At 37.0% G+C, this 24,050-nt stretch overlaps 1 protein-coding gene across 1 annotated transcript; it reads left to right on the top strand.

Annotated features, from left to right (window-relative positions):
- The first annotated feature begins 1,362 nt into the window (after positions 1-1,362).
- On the top strand, positions 1,363-10,328 carry LOC132556942 (E3 ubiquitin-protein ligase rnf146-like). The gene is made up of 2 exons (XM_060221404.1): positions 1,363-1,627; positions 4,556-10,328. The coding sequence occupies exons 1-2, from the start codon at positions 1,450-1,452 to the stop codon at positions 5,464-5,466; spliced, it is 1,089 nt and encodes a 362-aa protein (XP_060077387.1). The 5' UTR covers positions 1,363-1,449; the 3' UTR covers positions 5,467-10,328.
- The last annotated feature ends 13,722 nt before the right edge of the window (positions 10,329-24,050 follow it).

Here is a 24,050-nt window from a genome sequence, read left to right as displayed (position 1 = left end):
ATGGCGAGCTTGTCACATCACCTAGAACGAGGCGATAAGATATGCTAGAAATGATCTCAGACAAGGATTTATTTATTTGTTAATCTGGCGGGCTTCGGCCTTTCAGTGGACAACAAACCTGTGGAAGTAGTTGTATATGGAATGGGACTATATACTTAGGGTCGGGGCTTAGGAGGTCGAAAGCGTTCATCAGCATTTTGACGAATCTATATTCTGCTCTCCAACTGCTTTGTATGAGTTCTACCATATTTTCAAAAACAGGCATGTGGTCTCTTAGAATTTAAAAAAAAAATTGTTTCCATTGTTTTAAAACACCTGATTTGGGGTCGTTACCAGACTCCCAGGGCCTTGTAGGGACAACAATTTGTCAAGTACAAGGAGTGTATGTCGACTCCCTTGTGATAGTAATAGTTGTCACAATATATAAACTTTTTTTTATGTCAATTTAAATCTGTATGTGATTGAGTGACTAACCAAATTCATTCTTAAGACCTAAGACTTCTTCAGTAAAAATCACAAAAGATCCAATATAATGTTTTAAAGACAAGGGCGTTAATGTTTCACATGTTGAAGTGAACTAAATGCATTGCATCTATAGACCAGAGACGTGTATATCACATACGATATATACGTCTCTGTATAGACTAATCGTTGTATTATGATAAGATAATCCAGAGCCGTTTTAATGTGAAGATCTGATTCATTGCTGACTTACAATGAAATTGGTCCTTCCTATGTTGTGGTGGTTTTGTTGTTAGGCAAGAAAATTTAACTAGATGGTATAAGACTGGACTCTTCATCACAGTTGTTCGGTAAACCAAGTCAACAAAAAATGTTACCTAAATACGTGCAACTGATTTTGCATAACAACACACAAAACTCTTTCTGTTGATATATTCTTGTTTAAAATCTTTATTTTTCCAATTTATGAAAATAACTTTTGGGGTGTCTTTCGGCTTTGCAATTACTCTTTTTCTGTAGTTTTTTTGTGAATGCATGCACTCAACAGTTTAAAATCATATCAGTTGAGGCGACAATGATTTAAAAGAATCCCTTAAATGATTTATTTGTTATGACTGTTTTCAAAACTACATTGCCTGAAGACATCTGAAAGTGAATTACCAACAATCCGGAAAATCCTCACATTCGTAGGTTTAGTAATTATAATTTTTAGTTTAGTTTCGAATTTATTTTCTGATTTGATGAACACATTTTCAATAAAATATACTTTTTAATTGTATGTTGATTCTAGTTGTTCTTATTTTCCATGTAAATACCTATGATTAATAAACTCACATTACGTATAAGATCATCCGAAACTAACTTAATAAGTTAGTCTCTTGCTCAAGGTGAAGGTCGTGGCTGCCATTGACCTCATTAGTGACGGAAGAAAATAGTAATGCATGAAAATCTTTGTAAATGACCTAGTATGAGAGGTCCAAGTTTGTGATGGATAAGAATGAATCAGTCTTTGATGTCAGGAATCGGATGAGTAGGATCTCCACCCTTGTTGGCGCCCAGGAGGGACAACACTCTGCCTCGAAAATGACGACCGAAAAAGACATTGTTGAAAAAGAAGCCATCCACTCAAAATTATTGGACAAAGACCCGAAAGAAAATGTCCACGGTAAAACACAGAAGAATATTATTTAAATTGGCAATTCAGTTTGACAGTCACTCTACAGCAAATATTTCATTTACCATTACGTAACAGCAACAGTTTTAAGTCATTTATGTGTCGCTCGAAAAGTTAATTAAAACGTGAGAATTTCACGTCTTCATTAGCACACTGTCACAGTTTTCACCTTTAGGGATTTCTCCTTGAGACCGACGAGGGACATTGTCAAATGTTCGATATAGATGAGTTCCAAGGATGGATTGTAAAAGGGATTAACTGCCACATGAATCAGACTCGTCTGTCAATACATGCACACTCATACTATTATGATGAGTATACTGACTGACGAGGCTGATATCTGTGCTCACTGCAGGTGGTCCCACACAACATAACAGACAAATTAAATATGTGAAAGGACAGTAGGCATTCTTGTCAAGTGCCCCGACAAGGAATCTAACCTTTGTCTTGTGCAGAGTAATCAACTGACTCTACCAGTTGAGCCAAAGAAGCATGCTCCATCAGCTGAGTGACAAGAGCCACACAAGTACAAGCCACACCAACCTGCTCCTTTAGCACTACTCATACTGTTTTCCCTTAGACTCCAAATACCACAGCCTGTGGAATTTGTTTGGCTTCACTGTGAAAGAACTGGGGAAAACACATTCCTGTTAAGTGTCCTAGAAATTAAACCCAGGTAGCTGGCTTGGTTTTTCAGCCGTCTTTTCCAGCTGAGTCAAAGAAGCATGCTCGCATTGCTCACTCAGCTGGATCATGGCCTTGAAAGGCTGTTAGTATATCCTGAGTGTATTGCTATATTTAGCTATAAAATACCCTGTATTATAGAATAAAAGACAGAGAAAGTGCAAACATCCCCGTAAGTTCAGATATGGGTAGCTCATGGCCACATCTGTTACATCACAAGTTCAATGCAATCAAAACAGTCCAATAGAAATCCAATAGAATATACAAGGAAGTTTCCATCGTGTGTTCAATATACAAGCTTTTTAGCAACTTATGTGATATATTCCATTGTCACTTACTTCTGTAGGTTATATTTAAATCATTTATTTTTCTAATAAATTATTTTTTTACAATTTTAATTTTAAGGTTTTATCCTTTTTGTAGACAAACCATGTACTGTATGCGAGTGTCTGAACACACATACAAATGCTACCTAGATTAATCATGAATTTAATGATTGTAAATATTATACTTTTGTATTATCCCATTGATCTCTAGAAATTATGACTTATCCTTAATTTATACAACACAAACCAACAACTTATTAAAATTTCAGTAAAAATAACAAAAATTATACCAGCCACCCAATTCTTAATAATTCAAATATACTATCGGAACAAATACTCCGTTACCAAAGTGTAAACTCATAATGAACAACAACTTGTATTTCAGCCTGCAATTATGTCAAGCTGGAAACATTGTGAATAAATATGTGGTATTTGTGACATAATTTTTCTTGAATAGTTGCATTAATTAGAGGTTTGGGGAGATCATTTTGTTATTTTGGTGCTTTACTCAATCCAATTATTTTATGAAGTAAACATGTGTTAATGTACATATCAAATTTAGGAACTTAAAAAAAGACAACTTTCCATTCAGATCTCTTAAAGATAACTAATGCATCAATGAACCATCTGATCAGACTTTCGCATTTTATTCATTGACATTTTTTTTCAAATTTGTCCTTATACATTTCCTCAATATGGTGTTTTAAAATTGAACTCGAAAGAAGCATAACCTACACCAAATCACCGACTATCTTCAAGTCCATTTTACCCCCTCACCTACTGACATCCCTGTGATCTCATAGCTTGACACATGTGTAAAGGTGTATATATTTGTATTTTGGGGCCGAAATGGTAGGTATCACGGTAAATTGAAATAAAGAAGTTCTGTCACAAAATACATACAGAAAATTCTTCATCAGTGATCAATAATGATCTTCCCAAACCTCTAATTAATGTGTCTTGGTTTTATTAGGATGCTGGCCTGGTCATCTCCTTTCCTTGTTTACATTTGTAAAAACAACTGGAAACTGTATTACAAAAAGTGCTGTTTTTTTTTTTGACCGAACAGTATTATGAGATATCTCGCATGTAGTTTCTCATTCTTGTCTAATTCAACAATCTAAAAATAGTTGTAGAAATGTTAACAGACATGTGCAGCATCAGAAAAGAATAAATACATATGATTGATATGATTTCAAGTTGTTTCATATGATCTAGTACAAATTATTCTGATATTCTGTCAGTTTTCATGTAAGGGTCTGGCTCACAGTTTGTATCTAGATGCCAGATCTAGAGCTCTGATTTTCATCGGTGCCATACTTATATACAAATGTTCCAAGAACATCAGAATAATTCAAACTAATTTTAATCAGGAACTCGTGAAGTGATTGTTATATATTAACTGTTTGAAAGAAATAAAAAAAACTTGCTACTTGTGAAGTTGAAATCAATCTTTATCAATTTCTAATGTATGTAAAAAATGTGTTCATATAGACAGTGATATTTGATTTAGTGGTGTGAGTGTAGACCAACCTTTTTCTATAAAGAAAGAGATTTGTTTTACATGTGCAACTTTAGAAATCTAAGGAATATCTAAGTTCTTGTGTCCAGAAATGTTTGATACATCAGGCCAAGTAACAGTTACAAAAGTTTTACTTTAGAGTTCGTTTTACCTTACATTGTGCATGTCATATCATTCTCTACATACAGAGTCTTTATAACTTGATTATGCTCATAAGTCCTAAAATTGTATCAATTTCCACTGACTTGTTGAAAATAGCTACAAAATATTGATGTATGTAATATCCCATTATATTGTATACAGTATTTTATAGTCATTATTAGTGTATTAGTGACAATTACAAAACTTTTTTCATCATTACGATAATGAAATTCCTTTTTGTTTCAGATACTGTCATTGAGTGTTCAGTATGTCTACAGCCCAGTATACATCCGGTTCAGCTTCCCTGTCAGCATATATTCTGCTTCTTATGTGTGAAGGGCGCAGCCCATCGAAGTAAGCGATGTGCCTTGTGTAGACAAGAAATTGTACCAGAGTTCTTTCAGAAGCCCAAACTGATAAGACAACAAGACTTAGAGAAAACTATCACATTTGATGAAAAATATCAGTGGTTTTATGAAGGCAGGAATGGATGGTGGCAGTATGACGACCGCACTAGTCAGGAACTTGAGATAAAACACAAGAATGGTGACAAATTATTTGAGCTGTTGATTGCTGGGTTTTTATATGTTATTGATCTTGAAAATATGGTTCAATTTCGCAGGAATGATAGGACCAGGAAAAGAAATATAAAACGTGATGAAAGCAACATTGAGGGTGTGAAGGGCGTCGCTGGACTTAAATATGTTAACCAGAACACAAATGAAAGACCTGGGGCTGAGGGTGTAGAACAGCCAAGGTCAAGGTCAGGTGTCCTCAATGTTGTCACTCCGACAGATACTGGACACGATGATGCAATATTATCTCCCCCTGCCCCCAATAACACCCCACAGACACCACAAACCCCAGCGGATAGTCCTCCAAACAGCACATCAGGATCACAGCAGGATTTATCGCTTCACTTTGAACATCTCTCACTGGATGAATTAGATTCATCACAGGCTTTATCAAACCAGACAGTTGTTGGACGTGATCAATCACAGCAAAGGTCACAGATGATTTCATCGAGAGGTCAGTCAATTAACATGGTTGACCAACAGCCTGTCAGTGGTCAGATGTTTCCACCCCTATCTGGTCCATTTGATTATGAACTTGGAGAGAGTTTGTATTCTCCATCTGATTCAAGTGGTGAGGATTAAAGATTTAATTTTGTAATATCACCAGTCACCGTTGCATTGGCCAAGCAAATCAGGATGAAGGATCTACACCTGTCGGGAATATTTCTAATCAAACAAACTTTAATTACATTGGTCTATGGATTGTAAAATTAATACTATACGTTTGATATCTTCATGAAGTGAAACATCATCATGGAATTTTTGATTACTTATCAAGACGAGCTTATGCTAGAAGTTTCCGGCGTTTAGTTCATAACTTGTACTAGTTTGGTTTATAGTTTGATTGATAATTACTGCTTGTCTGTCCGGTGTATGAAGTACTCATTTTTGCTGTAATGCTTTACATTAATCTAACTATTAAATGGTGTTTGATTATATGAAGATATCTTGAATGTGTTAAATAACATTTGATATGGTTATAGATTTTGCCTGATTTTCTTAGAAGACAGATTTTGCTACATTGTATTTACCTTCAAAATTCTACTTTTGAACTCTCATTGTACTTGATATCATACAAACTGTGCTGTCTAAGTACTAAAAGCTGTGTTTTTGTACTTTTACACATTTATTCCCCTTTCAGAAATTTGAAATTCGGAACTTTGAATCCCTGCATATTTAATTGATCACCATGACATCAAAATACAACTATTCTCATATACCTATTATAGTGGTGTATTATTATCAAAAGAATTTTTGATATTACTAGATATTACCTGTGATACAGATGTTAATACTGGCTGATGATTAGAGACCTGTATATACTAGCAGGCTTCTTGGGATGAATTCCTAGTGCTCTGAAAACTGTGCTTAAAAAACAGATCTCATATAAATTATATACTAAGTATTTAATTCTGATGCTGTACATTTTTCCTGTGTTTATGAAACACATACATATGTATATATGTTATAAAATATCTTTAATGTATTTTTACAACTCTGACTATAGTCCTCAACATGTACATGTACTTAAGGGTGTTTGTCTAGATCACTACTAGTAAATATTTTGGATTGTGTTAGAATTATTGTCTGAAAATGGTACAGTTAAAAGTGTTTTTAATCAAATCTTTCAACCAGTCTTTCATATATTGTAGGCTATGTAATTCCCAGTACTTCTCAGTACTGAACTCAAAAGTTGGTAATATTTGTGGGTGTTCTGGTTTTGCTATATTTGCAATCATTAAAGATAGTGTAAAAATAAGATATCCAACCAACATTTAAAAGAGAATGAAAATTTAAGAAAATATTTTTATCAATGTATAGCTGTATAGACATCCAGAAAACTTGATCTAGTCCATACTGAGTTGATCATTAAATATTAACCTGATGAAATTTGATAACTTTAGTTGTATACAGTATTTAAGTTAAGTGTACAGTACCTAGTAGTGACATGTGCATTGTCCAGTAATAAGCCAGTATGTCTAAAACAAGTTGAGATTTACTGGAGATATACTTATTGACCATGATGAAAATGTTATCCATATATATACTGGTGAAGCATTTCTGCTGAGGTTTTTAATAGTAATTAGATTAACATAGGTTTATTACATAGGTATGGCATGGGTGCATAATGTTGAATACAAAAAAGTACCCAATATACATAGATTTTATATCTATATGTAGAATTCATAGATACATGGTCAACTCATTAGTTGAGATGTTCTTTCAAAAACTTAAACATGATAATGATAATTGATTTTATACTGGAATCATCACTTAGGATTGTAAACATCACATTGATTTGTGAAAATTATTGTTTACTGTATACAATGTTTTGATAAACTTCAAATGTAAAGAAAGTTTTTTAACAACGTTTTTCAAAACTGGACACATCTGTTGCTGAGGTATTGTTGCACTGTATGAAAATTTGAAACTTTATAGATAAAATTTCATAGAGTAAGTTTACAAACATGCATTTTAAATATGAATACATTGTGGTTCAAGTGTATATAAAGTTTAATGTAGGGAGAGAAGGAAGCATTTTTAGAATTCATAGTGTATGAATGCACATGTTGAGGTCAAACATATTTGTAAATAGTGGGGTCGCATAAACAAAACAATATTTGCTAAAGGTGGTGTATATATGGTCACATTGATTATAAAATTAATTGATACAATATCTTTTAAGTCCAAGTTCACTTTTTTATAGATTTATATCTTGTCTGCACCTTTGGAATGATAAAGTCATAGCACATGCAACAGTCACTGGTAAACACCATTTAACCATTTGAAGATTTTTGACATAAAAGAACGAAATGTCTTTCCTAAAATATCATTGGAGATAAAATATGAGCTGCTCACAAAGTAGGTTGTTGTACAAAGAAATCACATACATGCATGTAATTTTTCTTGTTTGTTGTGTTAATCAACCCATGAACAGCCACGACCATTTTGAGATGGACTCATTGCATTCTACCCCAAGCAAGTGCAGTGTCTTTCTGGAGGACACATGTCACCATGGCACAATGGCCTCTTCATGACCTGATCTTTCTGAGAATTACAAACTGTCCTAAATAGAGACAATTGAATTGCAAACCTCAGATTCACCTTGGACTAGAAAGTTTGATGCCCTGTTGACTGACCAAGTTGTTGTGGCCATATGGATAGAAACATTTGAACAAATTCTGTTAAATTGCAACTTTTGCAAACTTTGGTAACATGTAGTAAACAAAGCCTTTGGTTTAATAATGTTATATCCAAAGGTGTGAGGGATATAATTTCCAGGAAGGCATGAATTCTTGGATTTTGAAGATACTTGTATATTTTTTCCGATTGGCAACCATAAACATGCATAATATCTTGCATTTAAGCTTGCAATGTAAATATTTAGAACTGCTGGTGTTAGTTTTCTTGTCTATAATGTATTTGTATATGTGATGGATATGTGATGCTTTAGTCAGCATTTTTTGTAAATTTAAATAATTTTGGTTGTTTTAGAAATTCAAACAACTGGCATTACAGTGATATAGAGATTTACTACATACAGTTTGTTTTCAATTTTAGAATTCTATTTACTATTTATTATTATAAGCTTAAAGAATTCAAGAAGCTTAAAGCACTCAATAGCACATCATAATGAGACGTTTGAGTTGAAGTCAATGTAAAAAATGACGAAAAGAAAAGAGTTTTTTTCTTGGTTTTGTAAATATAATGGGCCGTAGTCATTGTCTGTGATAGAACTTACATTGGTTTTTTTGTTTTTGATGGTGGATAAAGTTGTTTATGAAATGTTAAAGTACCTGCTATGTAGTACCTGGTTTGTGTACCAGTTTAAGTCCTACTATATCTATCTCTATTAAAGAGAAAGGTGTTTTTTTTCTTAAATACATTTATGCCACATATAAGTCCATATGGAAAATTGCCAAATTTCATACTGAATAAATTCTGTTTTATAATTACAATCTATTTACCTTTGCCATGTAGTCTGTCTGCATTATCAATGGGTTTACATGTATTTGAATTTCTGTTTAAAAAATTATAATACATGTTACATTAGCCTTTTTTAGGTCAACAAAGTCTCATGGTGACCTATTGTGATCACCTTTGTGAGGAGACATGTGTCTGTGAACAATTTAATATTATCAACTTCTTCTCAAAAACCCAAGAAACCAATTTTAAGGAAATTTTGCAGAAATCTCCCTTGGCCTAATATAACAGTGAATTATATGGTCCCCACCCCATAGGGGCCTGCAGGACAGGGCGAAAAGGGTAAATTTGACTGGAATTTCAAAAATCTTTTTGCTGTACACTAAGATATGGTAAAATCTAATGCTCTTCATAGATGGAAGAACCTTAAGATGCTTTACCAAAATTGTGAATTATTTGTTCGATTTCAAACTTGGTTAGAATTATGAACAAAGGATGATGGCTTGATTCTGGCTGACTCCTAGGGGCTGATGGGTGGTGGCCAGAAGGGTCAAATTGACTCAAATTTCCAAAATCTTCTCAACAGTCATATATGGTAGAATCAAATGCCCTTCATGGTTTCTGGTAGGTTCAATGATAGAGGTGTTTGGGACTCTTACAGCTTAAACTTTCATTCACTGAAGCAAAATATTTATTTTTCCCTCCAGAAGTTTTCCTTCTCAAAAAAGAAGCAAGTTAGCAAATTCCTTTTTGTTGCATTATCATAGATAGATTTCACTTTTTTATTTTGAAAAGTTCAAACCTGGTGTGGCATCAGTTTCATTTAATTTTCATTGCATTATGTACGAAATGAAATATTAGTACAAGGGATGGCAGGTACATGTTTTGTGGCACTTATTTCTTTTGTTCCAATCAACCTTCATCTTTTGGGAAAACATACATTCTACATTTTTGAACAGTTCCTGGTCTTCATTTTTTTTTACCTTTTTAGATACTTGTAAATCCCAAATGTACATTTAGCCAATGTTTCATGTGGCTTGAACACCAAATATCTACAGATGATTTGACAGAATGATGTTTGATGTGTATATGTCTTGAAACATCATGTGTACAAACTTGGATCAGTGGAAACTCTGGCTAACATAATTTTGTACGTACATATAACAAGGGTAAGATTTTTCTCTTTGGAAGTAATTTTTATTTGACAATCTTATAATATGCTCAGAAATATTTTCTATTTGAATTATATTGTAAATAAATTACATAGCTCTAGAATAGATTAAATTCCTGGTCCAGATAATGTTTGGGTAGGTTGTGAATTGCAGTGCTTGATTTTGATAGAATCTGAATTGACAAACAGTCAAGGTGCATAAAATGTGCCACAGCCTAGTATATGGTAGATAGTGGAATTTTTAATCTGATGGACATAGTCCTATGAGTATATTGTAATTTACTTTATTTAACATGTGTTCATATTATAGGCGATTAAAAATTTCAATAAAATATTTGACATTCTCCAATTATTTTGTATTTTGTTTGTTTGATTTATCACTAAGTAAACACCCGGTGTCATTTTGAGATGGGATCTCCTTGTAGTTGGTGGCCACCTCAGTGGACAATATATGGGAGATCTGTTGCATGCCATCCAGAAGCATGCTAGGAAGCACCTCGGTCCTTTTTCAAGGTCACAGGGTCAAATGCTTTTAAAATCTTTTGAAAAGCTGAAAGGGCCAGGACTTCTTCAGGATTTTATAGTAGTGGAGATTAAAGAGGCCAGCAAACTTTTGGATACTTAACTGTACTTAACATACAACAAACTGTACAGATAGTTACATTATTTATCTATACTAGGCCAAGGAGGTATTGTATATAGATATTATGACACTTAAGTAGGAGAAGGGTGGAGGTGGGGTGGGGAAGGCTTTCAAGATGATGAAGATTACAGCATCTGTTATCTCCAATGAAATGCATTTGCAGAGGATATTAATTTGGGCTCCATACGTCCATTCATCTGATGGCTTTTCCGACTATAACTTCAAAACCATTTAACTCAGCTTCACAAAAAACTTTCTGTATATATTAAGTTAGTGCTCTAGTTGTGCCTTTTGCTATTGAAGACATTTCATTTATTCATATAGTCAAAAAATACAAAATTAGTGTTAACTTTCCTTTCTGGGCTACAACTTCAAAACCATTCCACTCGACTCCGCAAAACTTTCTGTATATATTAGGTTAGTGCCCTAGTTGTGCCTTTTGTTATTGAGGACATTCTATTATTTATCTTTTTCTTTTACCATCAAATTTTTCGATTTCTCGTGACTTCTTGTATTACTCCAGATCCAGAGTGTTGCATAAATTTGTTCAGGAATAATACCAAGCTCTCTTCAAATATCAAACACACAGGACCTACATCAAGATATAAACTTGAACTTAAAGGTTGATATATAAGATAAAAAAATATTGAAGTTGAGGAGATGCAATTGACAAAAGAAGACGTTCCATTTCGCACTAGAGCTAAATCTTCAGGTGATAATAGTGGTGCATAATTGAGTGGTGTCATAGATTGTTTTACCAGTATATTTATATACTATATTTGGGTTTTACACCAAAAGCAGGGTATGGGGAATAATGCCATGCTTTGCAACTTTTTTTTGCATTTCTACTGTGACTGCAATAAATGAAGGTTGTCATATTACCAGACATGGGCTTGTTAAGCTTCTTAAATACAGTAATGTCACTGGTCAAATATTTTGAAGTAGACTCCGTTGGAACAAATATTGGGAGTGCAAATTTCTCTCTGAACAGGTCCAAATCGATGTAGCCAATGACATACTTAGCATACACCAATACAAACATTTATCTGTAATGCATTATCTTTATATTTGTATGGAATATTTCTGATAAAAAGCACTGGCCCCATTCATGGTTGTTCCTTAACATTAATTCAGTTCAGCAACATTCACATAACTAGAGCGGGGTTTCTTAAGTTCAGTTTCAACTGATAATACAACAACACATTCATATTTCTTTATCTTTAATTTCATAATCTTTATGAGAAGAAAAATGATACATGTAAGACATTTTCTCCTGTCAGACTTTATACATATTTGATAAAATAAACACAGAAATTGGTAATTTGGAGTTTATAAATTAAGTGATGTTCAGTTTTATTGCCTAAATGTAAAGCACTTCAAAATTTAAATTCACAACTCTGAATACAGTAAATAATTCAGGTTATGTAATCCAGCGATATAATAATGTTTTGTGACATGTCATATTTATACTATGTATTCACTGGTTCTCATTAACAAAATTATTCTTATCTTCAGTGATATTTTGCCACTAGCATACTTCTGTAAAGGGCATTTAAAGTTTTCTTCAAATTTGTATTATTTCAAATCATTAATCTTTGTTTCAGAAATTCCATAATGCCAATTTTGGATAAAAAAATCTAATGTAACTTTTACACATAAAATTCTGGGTATGAAAATTAAAAATAACTGAATAAAACCCACAAAATGCCACATCTAAACACTAAGGAACTTCGAAAACTTCATTAACCGTTTATAAATTAAATAATCTGGTTGATATAATATATAGTAGTTGTACCACTGTATCAGCAGAAAACCTGAAATCATTAATGGAAACTTCAGGTACATAGCTTTACAGAATGATGAATGTAGCATAATCTCTGTTTATAATATACATACATTGAAATAAGATATCAAATTTACCACCATAAGATATTTCAATTTTGCTGAGGAAACTTCCCAATTTTTACAAGCCTTATATAGACTTACAATAGCTAGATGTAGATACATTCACAGCTGAACATTTGAATTGGTGAAATGATGGAACAGTGGACTTACTTCAGCTGTACTTATTTTGTACACTTACTGTGACAAAAAGTATTTCTGTAAATAAACATGTGATGAAGCCAGCTCCTTTAATACATGCATGTAACTGTAATGTTAAAAACTGAAATAAGCTCAAAAATTACATACCAGGCAATCAAAGGCCATTCTTTGTCAGTTTTGAACGAACAATATTCAGTTCTTAACACAACCTTTTATTGTTGGAGATACTTAGTATACTTTTTCACACTATTATAGTTATAGAATGTTGACACTAATGTTATAATGTTTCATCTAAATATCAGCTCCACACTTTAATCTCATCAGGATACCTGGGTAGTGGTGATTTGCTAATGTGCTGATAGTATGACCGTTGTGACAAGTTCAAGCTTTGGACTTCTTTCCCCTCACCCCACTGTTAACATGTCAGTTTCCCCCCCCCCCCTTGGTTTTCCTCTTCCCCCACCCCCACCCCACTGTTAGCATGTCAGTTTCCCCCCTTGGTTTCCCTTCACCCCACTGTTAGCATGTCAGTTTCCCCCCCTTGGTTTTCCTCTTCCCCCACCCCCACCCCACTGTTAGCATGTCAGTTTTCCCCCTTGGTTTTCCTCTTCCCCCACCCCCACCCCACTGTTAGCATGTCAGTTTTCCCCCTTGGTTTTCCTCTGCCCCCACCCCCACCCCACTGTTAGCATGTCAGCTTCCCCCCTTGGTTTCCCCTCACCCAACTGTTAACATGTCAGTTTCCCCCCCCCCTTGGTTTTCCTCTTCCCCTACCCCCACCCCACTGTTAGCATGTCAGTTTCCCCCCTTGGTTTCCCTTCACCCCACTGTTAGCATGTCAGTTTCCCCCCCTTGGTTTTCCTCTTCCCCCACCCCCACCCCACTGTTAGCATGTCAGTTTTCCCCCTTGGTTTTCCTCTTCCCCCACCCCCACCCCACTGTTAGCATGTCAGTTTTCCCCCCTTGGTTTTCCTCTGCCCCCACCCCCACCCCACTGTTAGCATGTTAGCTTCCCCCCTTGGTTTCCCCTCACCCAACTGTTAACATGTCAGTTTCCCGCCTTGGTTTTCTTCTTTCCCCTCACCCCACTGTTAGCATGTCAGTTTCCCCCCTTGGTTTTCCTCTTTCCCCTCACCCCACTGTTAGCATGTCAGTTTTCCCCCCTTGGTTTTCCTCTTTCCCCTCACCCCACTGTTAACATGTCAGTTTTTTACCTCTTGGTTTTTCTCTTTCCCCTCACCCCACTGTTCCCATGTCAGTTTTCCCCCTTGGTTTTCCTCTTCCCCCACCCCCACCCCACTGTTAGCATGTCAGTTTTCCCCCTTGGTTTTCCTCTTCCCCCACCCCCACCCCACTGTTAGCATGTCAGTTTTCCCCCCTTGGTTTTCCTCTGCCCCCACCCCCACCCCACTGTTAGCATGTCAGCTTCCCCCCTTGGTTTCCCCTCACCCAACTGTTAACATGTCAGTTTCCCGCCTTGGTTTTCTTCTTTCCCCTCACCCCACTGTTAGCATGTCAGTTTTCCCCCCTTGGTTTTCCTCTTTCCCCTCACCCCACTGTTAGCATGTCAGTTTTCCCCCCTTGGTTTTCCTCTTTCCCCTCACCCCACTGTTAACATGTCAGTTTTTCCCCTCTTGGTTTTTCTCTTTCCCCTCACCCTTTTGTTAGCACGTCAGTTTCCCGCCTTGGTTTTCCTCTTTCCCCTCACCCCACTGTTAGCATGTCAGTTTCCCCCCCTTGGTTTTCCTCTTCCCCCACCCCCACCCCACCGTTAGCATGTCAGTTTTCCCCCTTGGTTTCCCTTCACCCCACTGTTAGCATGTCAGTTTCCCCCCCTTGGTTTTCCTCTTCCCCCACCCCCACCCCACTGTTAGCATGTCAGTTTTCCCCCTTGGTTTTCCTCTTCCCCCACCCCCACCCCACTGTTAGCATGTCAGCTTTCCCCCCTTGGTTTTCCTCTGCCCCCACCCCCACCCCACTGTTAGCATGTCAGCTTCCCCCCTTGTTTCCCCCTCACCCAACTGTTAACATGTCAGTTTCCCGCCTTGGTTTTCTTCTTTCCCCTCACCCCATTGTTAGCATGTCAGTTTTCCCCCCTTGGTTTTCCTCTTTCCCCTCACCCCACTGTTAGCATGTCAGTTTTCCCCCCTTGGTTTTCCTCTTTCCCCTCACCCCACTGTTAACATGTCAGTTTTTTCCCTCTTGGTTTTTCTCTTTCCCCTCACCCCTCTGTTAGCACGTCAGTTTCCCGCCTTGGTTTTCCTCTTTCCCCTCACCCCACTGTTAGCATGTCAGTTTCCCCCCCTTGGTTTTCCTCTTCCCCCACCCCCACCCCACTGTTAGCATGTCAGTTTTCCCCCTTGGTTTTCCTCTTCCCCCACCCCCACCCCACTGTTAGCATGTCAGTTTTCCCCCCTTGGTTTTCCTCTGCCCCCACCCCCACCCCACTGTTAGCATGTCAGCTTCCCCCCTTGGTTTCCCCTCACCCAACTGTTAACATGTCAGTTTCCCGCCTTGGTTTTCTTCTTTCCCCTCACCCCACTGTTAGCATGTCAGTTTTCCCCTTGGTTTTCCTCTTTCCCCTCACCCCACTGTTAGCATGTCAGTTTTCCCCCCTTGGTTTTCCTCTTTCCCCTCACCCCACTGTTAACATGTCAGTTTTTTCCCTCTTGGTTTTTCTCTTTCCCCTCACCCTTTTGTTAGCACGTCAGTTTCCCGCCTTGGTTTTCCTCTTTCCCCTCACCCCACTGTTAGCATGTCTGTTTCCCCCCCTTGGTTTTCCTCTTCCCCCACCCCCACCCCACTGTTAGCATGTCAGTTTTCCCCCTTGGTTTCCCTTCACCCCACTCTGTCCCCCCCCTTGGTTTTCCTCTTCCCCCACCCCCACCCCACTGTTAGCATGTCAGTTTTCCCCCTTGGTTTTCCTCTTCCCCCACCCCCACCCCACTGTTAGCATGTCAGCTTTCCCCCTTGGTTTTCCTCTGCCCCCACCCCCACCCCACTGTTAGCATGTCAGCTTCCCCCCTTGGTTTCCCCTCACCCAACTGTTAACATGTCAGTTTCCCGCCTTGGTTTTCTTCTTTCCCCTCACCCCACTGTTAGCATGTCAGTTTTCCCCCTTGGTTTTCCTCTTTCCCCTCACCCCACTGTTAGCATGTCAGTTTTCCCCCCTTGGTTTTCCTCTTTCCCCTCACCCCACTGTTAACATGTCAGTTTTTTCCCTCTTGGTTTTTCTCTTTCCCCTCACCCCTCTGTTAGCATGTCAGTTTCCCGCCTTGGTTTTCCTCTTTCCCCTCACCCCACTGTTAGCATGTCAGTTTCCCCCCCTTGGTTTTCCTCTTCCCCCACCCCCACCCCACTGTTAGCATGTCAGTTTTCCCCCCTTGGTTTTCCTCTTTCCACTCACCCCTCTGTTAACATGTCAGTTTCCCGCCTTGGTTTTCTTCTTCCCTCTCACCCCTCTGTTAGCATGTCAGTTTTCCCCCCTTGGTTTTCCTCTTTCCCCTCACCCCACTGTTAACATGTCAGTTTCCCGCCTTGGTTTTCTTCTTTCCCCTCATCCCTCTGTTAGCATGTCAGTTTCCCCCCCTTGGTTTTCCTCTTTCCCCTCACCCCACTGTTAGCATGTCAGTTTCCCCCTTTGGTTTTCCTCTTTCCCCTCACCCCACTGTTAACATGTCAGTTTCCCCCCTTGGTTTTCCTCTTTCCCCTCACCCTACTGTTAACATGTCAGTTTCGCCCCGTGGTTTTCCTCTTTCCCCTCACCCCACTGTTAGCATGTCAGTTTTCCCCCCTTGGTTTTCCTCTTTCCCATCACCCCACTGTTAGCATGTCAGTTTCCCCCTCTTGGTTTTCCTCTTTCCCCTCACCCCACTGTTAGCATGTCAGTTTCCCCCTCTTGGTTTTCCTCTTCCCCCACCCCCACCCCACTGTTAGCACGTCAGTTTTCGCCCCTTGGTTTTCCTCTTCCCCCCCCCCCACCCCACTGTTAGCATGTCAGTTTCCCCCTCTTGGTTTTCCTCTTTCCCCTCACCCCACTGTTAACATGTCAGTTTCCCGCCTTGGTTTTCCTCTTCCCCCACCCCAACCCCACTGTTAGCATGTCAGTTTCCCCCCTTGGTTTTCCTCTTTCCCCTCACCCCACTGTTAACATGTCAGTTTCCCGCCTTGGTTTTCCTCTTTCCCCTCACCCCTCTGTTAGCATGTCAGTTTCCCCTCTTGGTTTTCCTCTTTCCCCTCACTCCACTGTTAACATGTCAGTTTCCCGCCTTGGTTTTCCTCTTTCCCCTCACCCCACTGATAACATGTCAGTTTCCCCCCTTGGATTTCCTCTTTCCCCTCACCCCACTGTTAGCATGTCAGTTTTCCCCCCTTGGATTTCCTCTTTCCCCTCACCCCACTGTTAGCATGTCAGTTTTCCCCCCTTGGTTTTCCTCTTTCCCATCACCCCACTGTTAGCATGTCAGTTTCCCCCTCTTGGTTTTCCTCTTTCCCCTCACCCCACTGTTAGCATGTCAGTTTCCCCCTCTTGGTTTTCCTCTTCCCCCACCCCCACCCCCACCCCACTGTTAGCATGTCAGTTTTCCCCCCTTGGTTTTCCTCTTCCCCCACCCCCACCCCACTGTTAGCATGTCAGTTTCCCCCCTTGGTTTTCCTCTTTCCCCTCACCCCACTGTTAACATGTCAGTTTCCCGCCTTGGTTTTCCTCTTCCCCCACCCCCACCCCACTGTTAGCATGTCAGTTTCCCCCCTTGGTTTTCCTCTTTCCCCTCACCCCACTGTTAACATGTCAGTTTCCCGCCTTGGTTTTCCTCTTTCCCCTCACCCCTCTGTTAACATGTCAGTTTCCCCTCTTGGTTTTCCTCTTTCCCCTCACCCCACTGTTAACATGTCAGTTTCCCGCCTTGGTTTTCCTCTTTCCCCTCACCCCACTGTTAACATGTCAGTTTCCCCCCTTGGATTTCCTCTTTCCCCTCACCCCACTGTTAGCATGTCAGTTTTCCCCCCTTGGATTTCCTCTTTCCCCTCACCCCACTGTTAGCATGTCAGTTTTCCCCCCTTGGTTTTCCTCTTCCCCCACCCCCACCCCACTGTTAGCATGTCAGTTCCCGCCTTGGTTTCCTCTTTCCCCTCACCCCACTGTTAACATGTCAGTTTTCCCCCCTTGGTTTTCCTCTTTCCCCTCACCCCACTGTTAGCATGACAGTTTCCCGCCTTGGTTCTCCTCTTTCCCCTCACCCCACTGTTAGCATGTCAGTTTCCCCCCTTGGTTTCCCCTCACCCCACTGTTAGCATGTCAGTTTCCCCCCTTGGTTTTCCTCTTTCCCCTCACCCCCACCACACTGTTAACATGTCAGTTTTCCCCCCTTGGTTTTCCTCTTTCCCCTCACCCCACTGTTAACATGTCAGTTTTCCCCCCTTGGTTTTCCTCTTTCCCCTCACCCCACTGTTAACATGTCAGTATTTACAAGCCATACCTAAATGATAATGTGGCAGACCCCTAGTTCCATGGAAGCTTTGCCCCGTTAACGACAATCACTCTATTTAAAGTGAAGGTGAAGTCAACAAAATGAACCCCAAAAGAAAATGATCGTATAGCGCTGATGATCTAAACTTTGTTGTGAGATTTATTAGTGATGTCAAAAGAAAGATATATAGCTTCATTTTACTCTTAAAAAAAACCTTGTTAACTTTTTGAAGACTGAAACATGCCATTACAGAAGATTTAACGTATAATTAAAATGTGAGAGAAAACAAGCTGAAAGGATCTTGATTATTTTACCCTGCATGTGAAAATGTTATAAAAGAATAAAATGTAGTGCACAGTCTGATAAAATTTTATTGAAATGTGATTCTGAACAGGCATCCTGATATCTTGACTTATGTACATACGTATATCATATGTTCTTTAGAGTTAATATGAAGCTTAAACTGCTAATCAAGAAAACTAATAAATACAGATTTTCAATATAAGATTTTCTGAAATTTAATAATTCAAGTTTTATGTTATCAGTGTTTTCACTCCCTTACTTTTACATTAATTGGGAAAATAAAGAAAGATTTTCAGAAAAATTGGGAAAATAGTCTTTGATTTTGCTTCATTTTGGCTAAGAAAACAGCCTCCCTTTTTCAACTGTAAGGCTTGTTAGTTAACATTGATAGATTGGGTTATTAATAGGCATACTGGATAAGTATGTCTCCTGAGAAAATACACAACACATATATTGTATATTCAGAATTTTTTGGAGTGAATCTAATTTTGCAAATTCAGCAATCCTTTCAAAATCATAAGAAATAAAAAGTGCACATTTTGCATGTTTTCTCCTTTTTATTGTAATTGCACGAATAATACACTTTTCTTGTCATGAATACCTGTATGGTAAATAGTCAGTTAGATCTCTGATTGATGTTAGAATCTATACTGGTATATATGTAATGTGTTCATTCTGAAGTCTTCAAAGAAGCCTTTCAAATTTCTGAAATGATGGAATCACAAAAAATGAAATAAGTAAAAATTGCAAATGTACATTTTGGTCATTTTCACTAAAAATGCACAGGGCAAATAAACCCAGACAAACAATAATTCTTAATGAAGCAAATGAAATCTTACTACATCTTCACATCTGGAATAGATATTCAAACTACCACTAAATGACAAGAGACTTAGCAGCCTTGATGGTCACCTGTGATAAGCCATATTGAAATAAGGTTAAAGGGTAAGCAGCTTTCAAGTGTCATGAAAAGAATTGTGGCATTGATGATAATAAGCCAGTGTCAACGCATGCACACCATAAAACTGTCATCCTATACTAATAATTCTTACAAAGTTATTTCCAGTGGGAAATAAACAACGTTAATGTCCAAAAATATGGGCATACCATCAAGCCGTCATCCTTCGTTCATAATTCTAACCAAGTTTGAAACATTTCTGATGGAAATAAAAAAAATTGTTCCCAATTTTGGTAAAGCACCTTAAGATTCTTCCATCCATGAAGACCATTTGATTCAACCATATCTGGGTGTTGTGAAGAAGATTTTTGAAATTTGAGTCAATTTTACCCTTTTGACCCTGCCCCTTAGGCCCCTGTGGGGTGGGGGCCATATTATTATTCACTATCTGTAAGAAATGAAAACATGCTTGTTGACTTTTAAATCACACAACTACTATGGGGCTGAGCATTGTGACAACTACACATTTATATCAATTACTTTTGATAATTCTAACTGGCATTCATACAAAGCACAACCAAAATGTACATGAATCATAAATCACAAGAAAATAATTTGATAAAATACCAAGCAAATCTTTCACACTAAGATACAATTTTGTGCTTTTTCAGTACATCAGTACTGTTTATTCGAGATCAAATTCATGAAAATTTCATGATACATAGGGCACATATCCAGCACACAAAATTGATAATGTACTTTGTAGGTAAGTGATTGTTCCCAATAGGGACACTGTACAAAAATGAAGATTACACAATACACAGAAATATAAACACCTTAATGAGAATTCAACAATAAGGAATTCACTTTGAATCTGATCAAATACCACAATTGTGCCAATTGTCAATCTAGCCATTTCTTCTTCTTTGTATGTCACCAAATTTTTTAACCAAAAAACAAAAAAAAAAATAACAAAACAAACAAAAAAAAAAAGTTGAAAAAAAAAGAAAATTTGTATGCAACATTGTTGCTTGGCATTCAACCATGACATCATTTAAAGAACATCTGTACATGAATAGTAATGATAGGAAAAATGAATCATTCCATCAAAAGAAATATTTTCAATATAATGGCCAACATAATTTTATTGTCATTTAATACAGCAGATTAGCTATAATAGATAAAAAAGGATATAATCCAATGCAGCTAGCAAAATTATCAAAAAAAAAACCCACAAAAAATAGACACTTATCTTAAAACTATGAAACATAGCAATCGTAATTACATATCAGCTTTGCTAATTTCATTTTCTTAGTCGACAGGACATTTTAGTCGACAGGATATTTTCTTAGTCAACGGCATATTTTCTTAGTCGACAGGACATTTTAGTCAACAGGACATTTTCTTAGTCAACAGGATATTTTCTTAGTCGACAAGAGATTTTCTTAGTCGACAGGACATTTTCTTAGTCAACGGGATATTTTCTTAGTCAACGGGATATTTTCTTAGTCGACAAGAGATTTTCTTAGTCGACAGGATATTTTCTTAGTCGACGGGATATTTTCTTAGTCGACAGGATATTTTCTTAGTCAACAGGATATTTTCTTAGTCTACAGGACATTTTCTTAGTCAACAGGATATTTTCTTAGTCGACAGGACATTTTCTTAGTCAACAGGATATTTTCTTAGTCAACAGGATATTTTCTTAGTCAACAGGATATTTTCTTAGTCAACAGGATATTTTCTTAGTCAACAGGATATTTTCTTAGTCGACAGGATATTTTCTTAGTCGACAGGACATTTTCTTAGTCTACAGGACATTTTAGTCGACAGGACATTTTCTTAGTCGACAGGACATTTTCTTAGTCTACAGGACATTTTCTTAGTCAACAGGATATTTTCTTAGTCAACAGGATATTTTCTTAGTCAACAGGATATTTTCTTAGTCAAAGGGACATTTTCTTAGTCAACAGGATATTTTCTTAGTCAACAGGATATTTTCTTAGTCAACAGGATATTTTCTTAGTCAAAGGGACATTTTCTTAGTCAACAGGATATTTTCTTAGTCAAAGGGACATTTTCTTAGTCAACAGAGCATTTTCTTAGTCAACAGAACATTTTCAACATTGTCTTTTGCAAGGAGGCAACATTATATACACTTTAACATGGAGATTTTACATACACAGTCGTATAAACTATTCATAAATCAAGATTGTCTCACAAATATGTCTTCTCTTCAGAAATAATGCATTGAATAGGATCAAATATCAGCAAAGCTTAAGGTTATATATACAAAGTGTCTTGTAAAATACACTTGATAAAACATATTCAAATCTATACCTGCTGAAACATTCCAGTTATTTCAATACAACTTACTATATAATCACAGGCTTTAAAATTCTGTCATCACAAATGACGGATAAAAATGATCCAGGAAATTTGCGTAAATAACGTGGAATAATCTTAAATAATTAATTTTTCTCAAACTGCTTTCCCTTGTATATGATTCTATGTATACCTATATTTGATATAAATTTCTCCTACCGTGGACAGTTGTATCCTAGTCCGAATTATCCTGACATTTTTTTATCAACATTAACACATCAGTCAAGAGTCTATGAGCTAAGTTATCAACTCTATACTGATGCATCCAAGTTCTTGTCATACCCTCCAGGTAGACAAGGGATTCACCATTCAGGACAATGGAATGACCTAACAACAATAATTCACCAACGTCATAAGTCAACACTTCTAAAACGTCATTACACCAATACATTGAGATTACAACATTATATGTATAAAAATCTAAAACGGAAAGAAAAAAATCATTGAATAATTGGATTGGATAATCTCAACCATTGAGGAAAGATTATTAAGTGGACAAACACTATGTAAGCCTTGTTTGCTGACATAATAGTTTTTCCTCTCAGGTTGAGATTATGTTCTATCTCACCCAGCCACAAGCCTCTTTTAGTAATAAGCTAAGATATACCCTGAAATTTGTCCTCTTTTTCAACAATAAAATGCCAAACTTTAATATGTCAACATTGGATACAATTAGAAGATGACTGTTGTAGATAACATTTAAAAAATATACGTAATCTACATAATAAATCTGCAGAAATAACAGCTTTAATAAATATTTTTTTATCATTAAAATCATCCAAAAACAAAGAAATATATTCTATATAAGCATTCAACAGCTCTTGTATGATTTTCTATAGTGAACATACAACTGGAACAATCATTTCAGCTTGAAAAACTGAATTCTCAGTGGTGACAGTCATGTGAAATTTATACAGCAATCAAGTTAAAATGTTCCAAAAGTACACTACAACAAGTCATGTGGCACAAATACATTTTCTTTACCAGGCGTGATTTTCAAGGGTTAAGATTTCCTACATAAAGAAATAAAAGTTCAAAGGACAAAAAAAAAAAAAAAAAAGAAAGAAAAAAGATTGATGTAACAGAACCTGTTTCGTGATTTCTGTGCCAAAAAACTCCTTTTTCTTTTTGCTTTGAACTTTTGTGAAAACAGTAAGTTTGATCCATATCGAAAAAAAAAACAAAACAAACAAACAAACAAAAAAAACCCAGTATAATTTGGACATGTTGATGCAATTCAAGAAAACAAATACATGAAATAAGCACAGGTTTGGTCATCGCCACTATACATTTACTTGTATATAAGAATTGGACCAGACACAATCAGACCAGATATAAGCGCTAAAAAAGATTCCAGAGCCTCAATTTATATCACACACACACACACACACACACATACATACGCGCGCACACACACACAAGATTTATGGAAAGTAATACACAGCATGCAAGCAAACATAAACAGAATTTCATGGAGACTGAACAGAAGTACTGGTACTTTCGAAATAATCTTTATAAACTTCATTCCTTTTAGCTGCGATACAAACCCAAGGCTAATCACTTTTGTTGGTGCAGATGTAAGTGTGCAAAGGGTCTTACTGTGGTAACAAACGAAAGTACCAGAGGGAAGACCAACGGGGTCAAGTAGGTGACCTAATACCTTCAGACATTCAGGAAAGTGAAATCCGGTTGTCAAGGTGAAATGGGAGTGCATTTTCACTGCACCAGTATGTTTTGTGTAAATCAGTGTAAATATGAAAAGCAGAAAGATTTTGATTTGGGATTTTTGACTAGCACTAAAATGATAACAAGAAAATTTATCTAAAATTTTACCTGCTACTACCAAATAAATTATGAAGGTACATGAATATCTTATACTGTGACAAGATCAAATATTTGTGTGTGTTTCTCTTATTATCTACGACGTAAGTGTAATGGACAGTATTACATATTAAGTGTAAACAAAACGTAAAAAAGATATTTGTTGAATACTTGTAAATCATCATTTTTTATCATAAATTCACAAATGTGTTTATCACCTTTTTTCAGTTATATCATGATAACTTAGATATGTAAAATGAAAAAGTAAATAGTTTCTTATACAATTCATTGAATCAACAATAATTTGTAAATAATGGTATCTTTGAACTTGAAAGACATAAGCAAAAATATTTCAGAAATGTACTTAATTTTCTTGTTTCAAATATGTGTATAAGGAGATCCTACACATAATCTCTGACTCAAAGTCTGAGAGTGACATTTAAAGACAATGAAACAGTATTTGTTCATGCCTCTATTCATAAGCAATATTAGGAGTAAAACCAGCCTCCC

Source organism: Ylistrum balloti, unplaced genomic scaffold, assembly GCF_031769215.1.
Source record: "Ylistrum balloti isolate Yb309-2 unplaced genomic scaffold, AGI_CSIRO_Ybal_v1 Utg370612, whole genome shotgun sequence".
Classification (NCBI taxonomy): Eukaryota; Metazoa; Mollusca; class Bivalvia; order Pectinida; family Pectinidae; genus Ylistrum; species Ylistrum balloti.
This window is presented reverse-complemented; position numbering and strand designations above follow the sequence as displayed.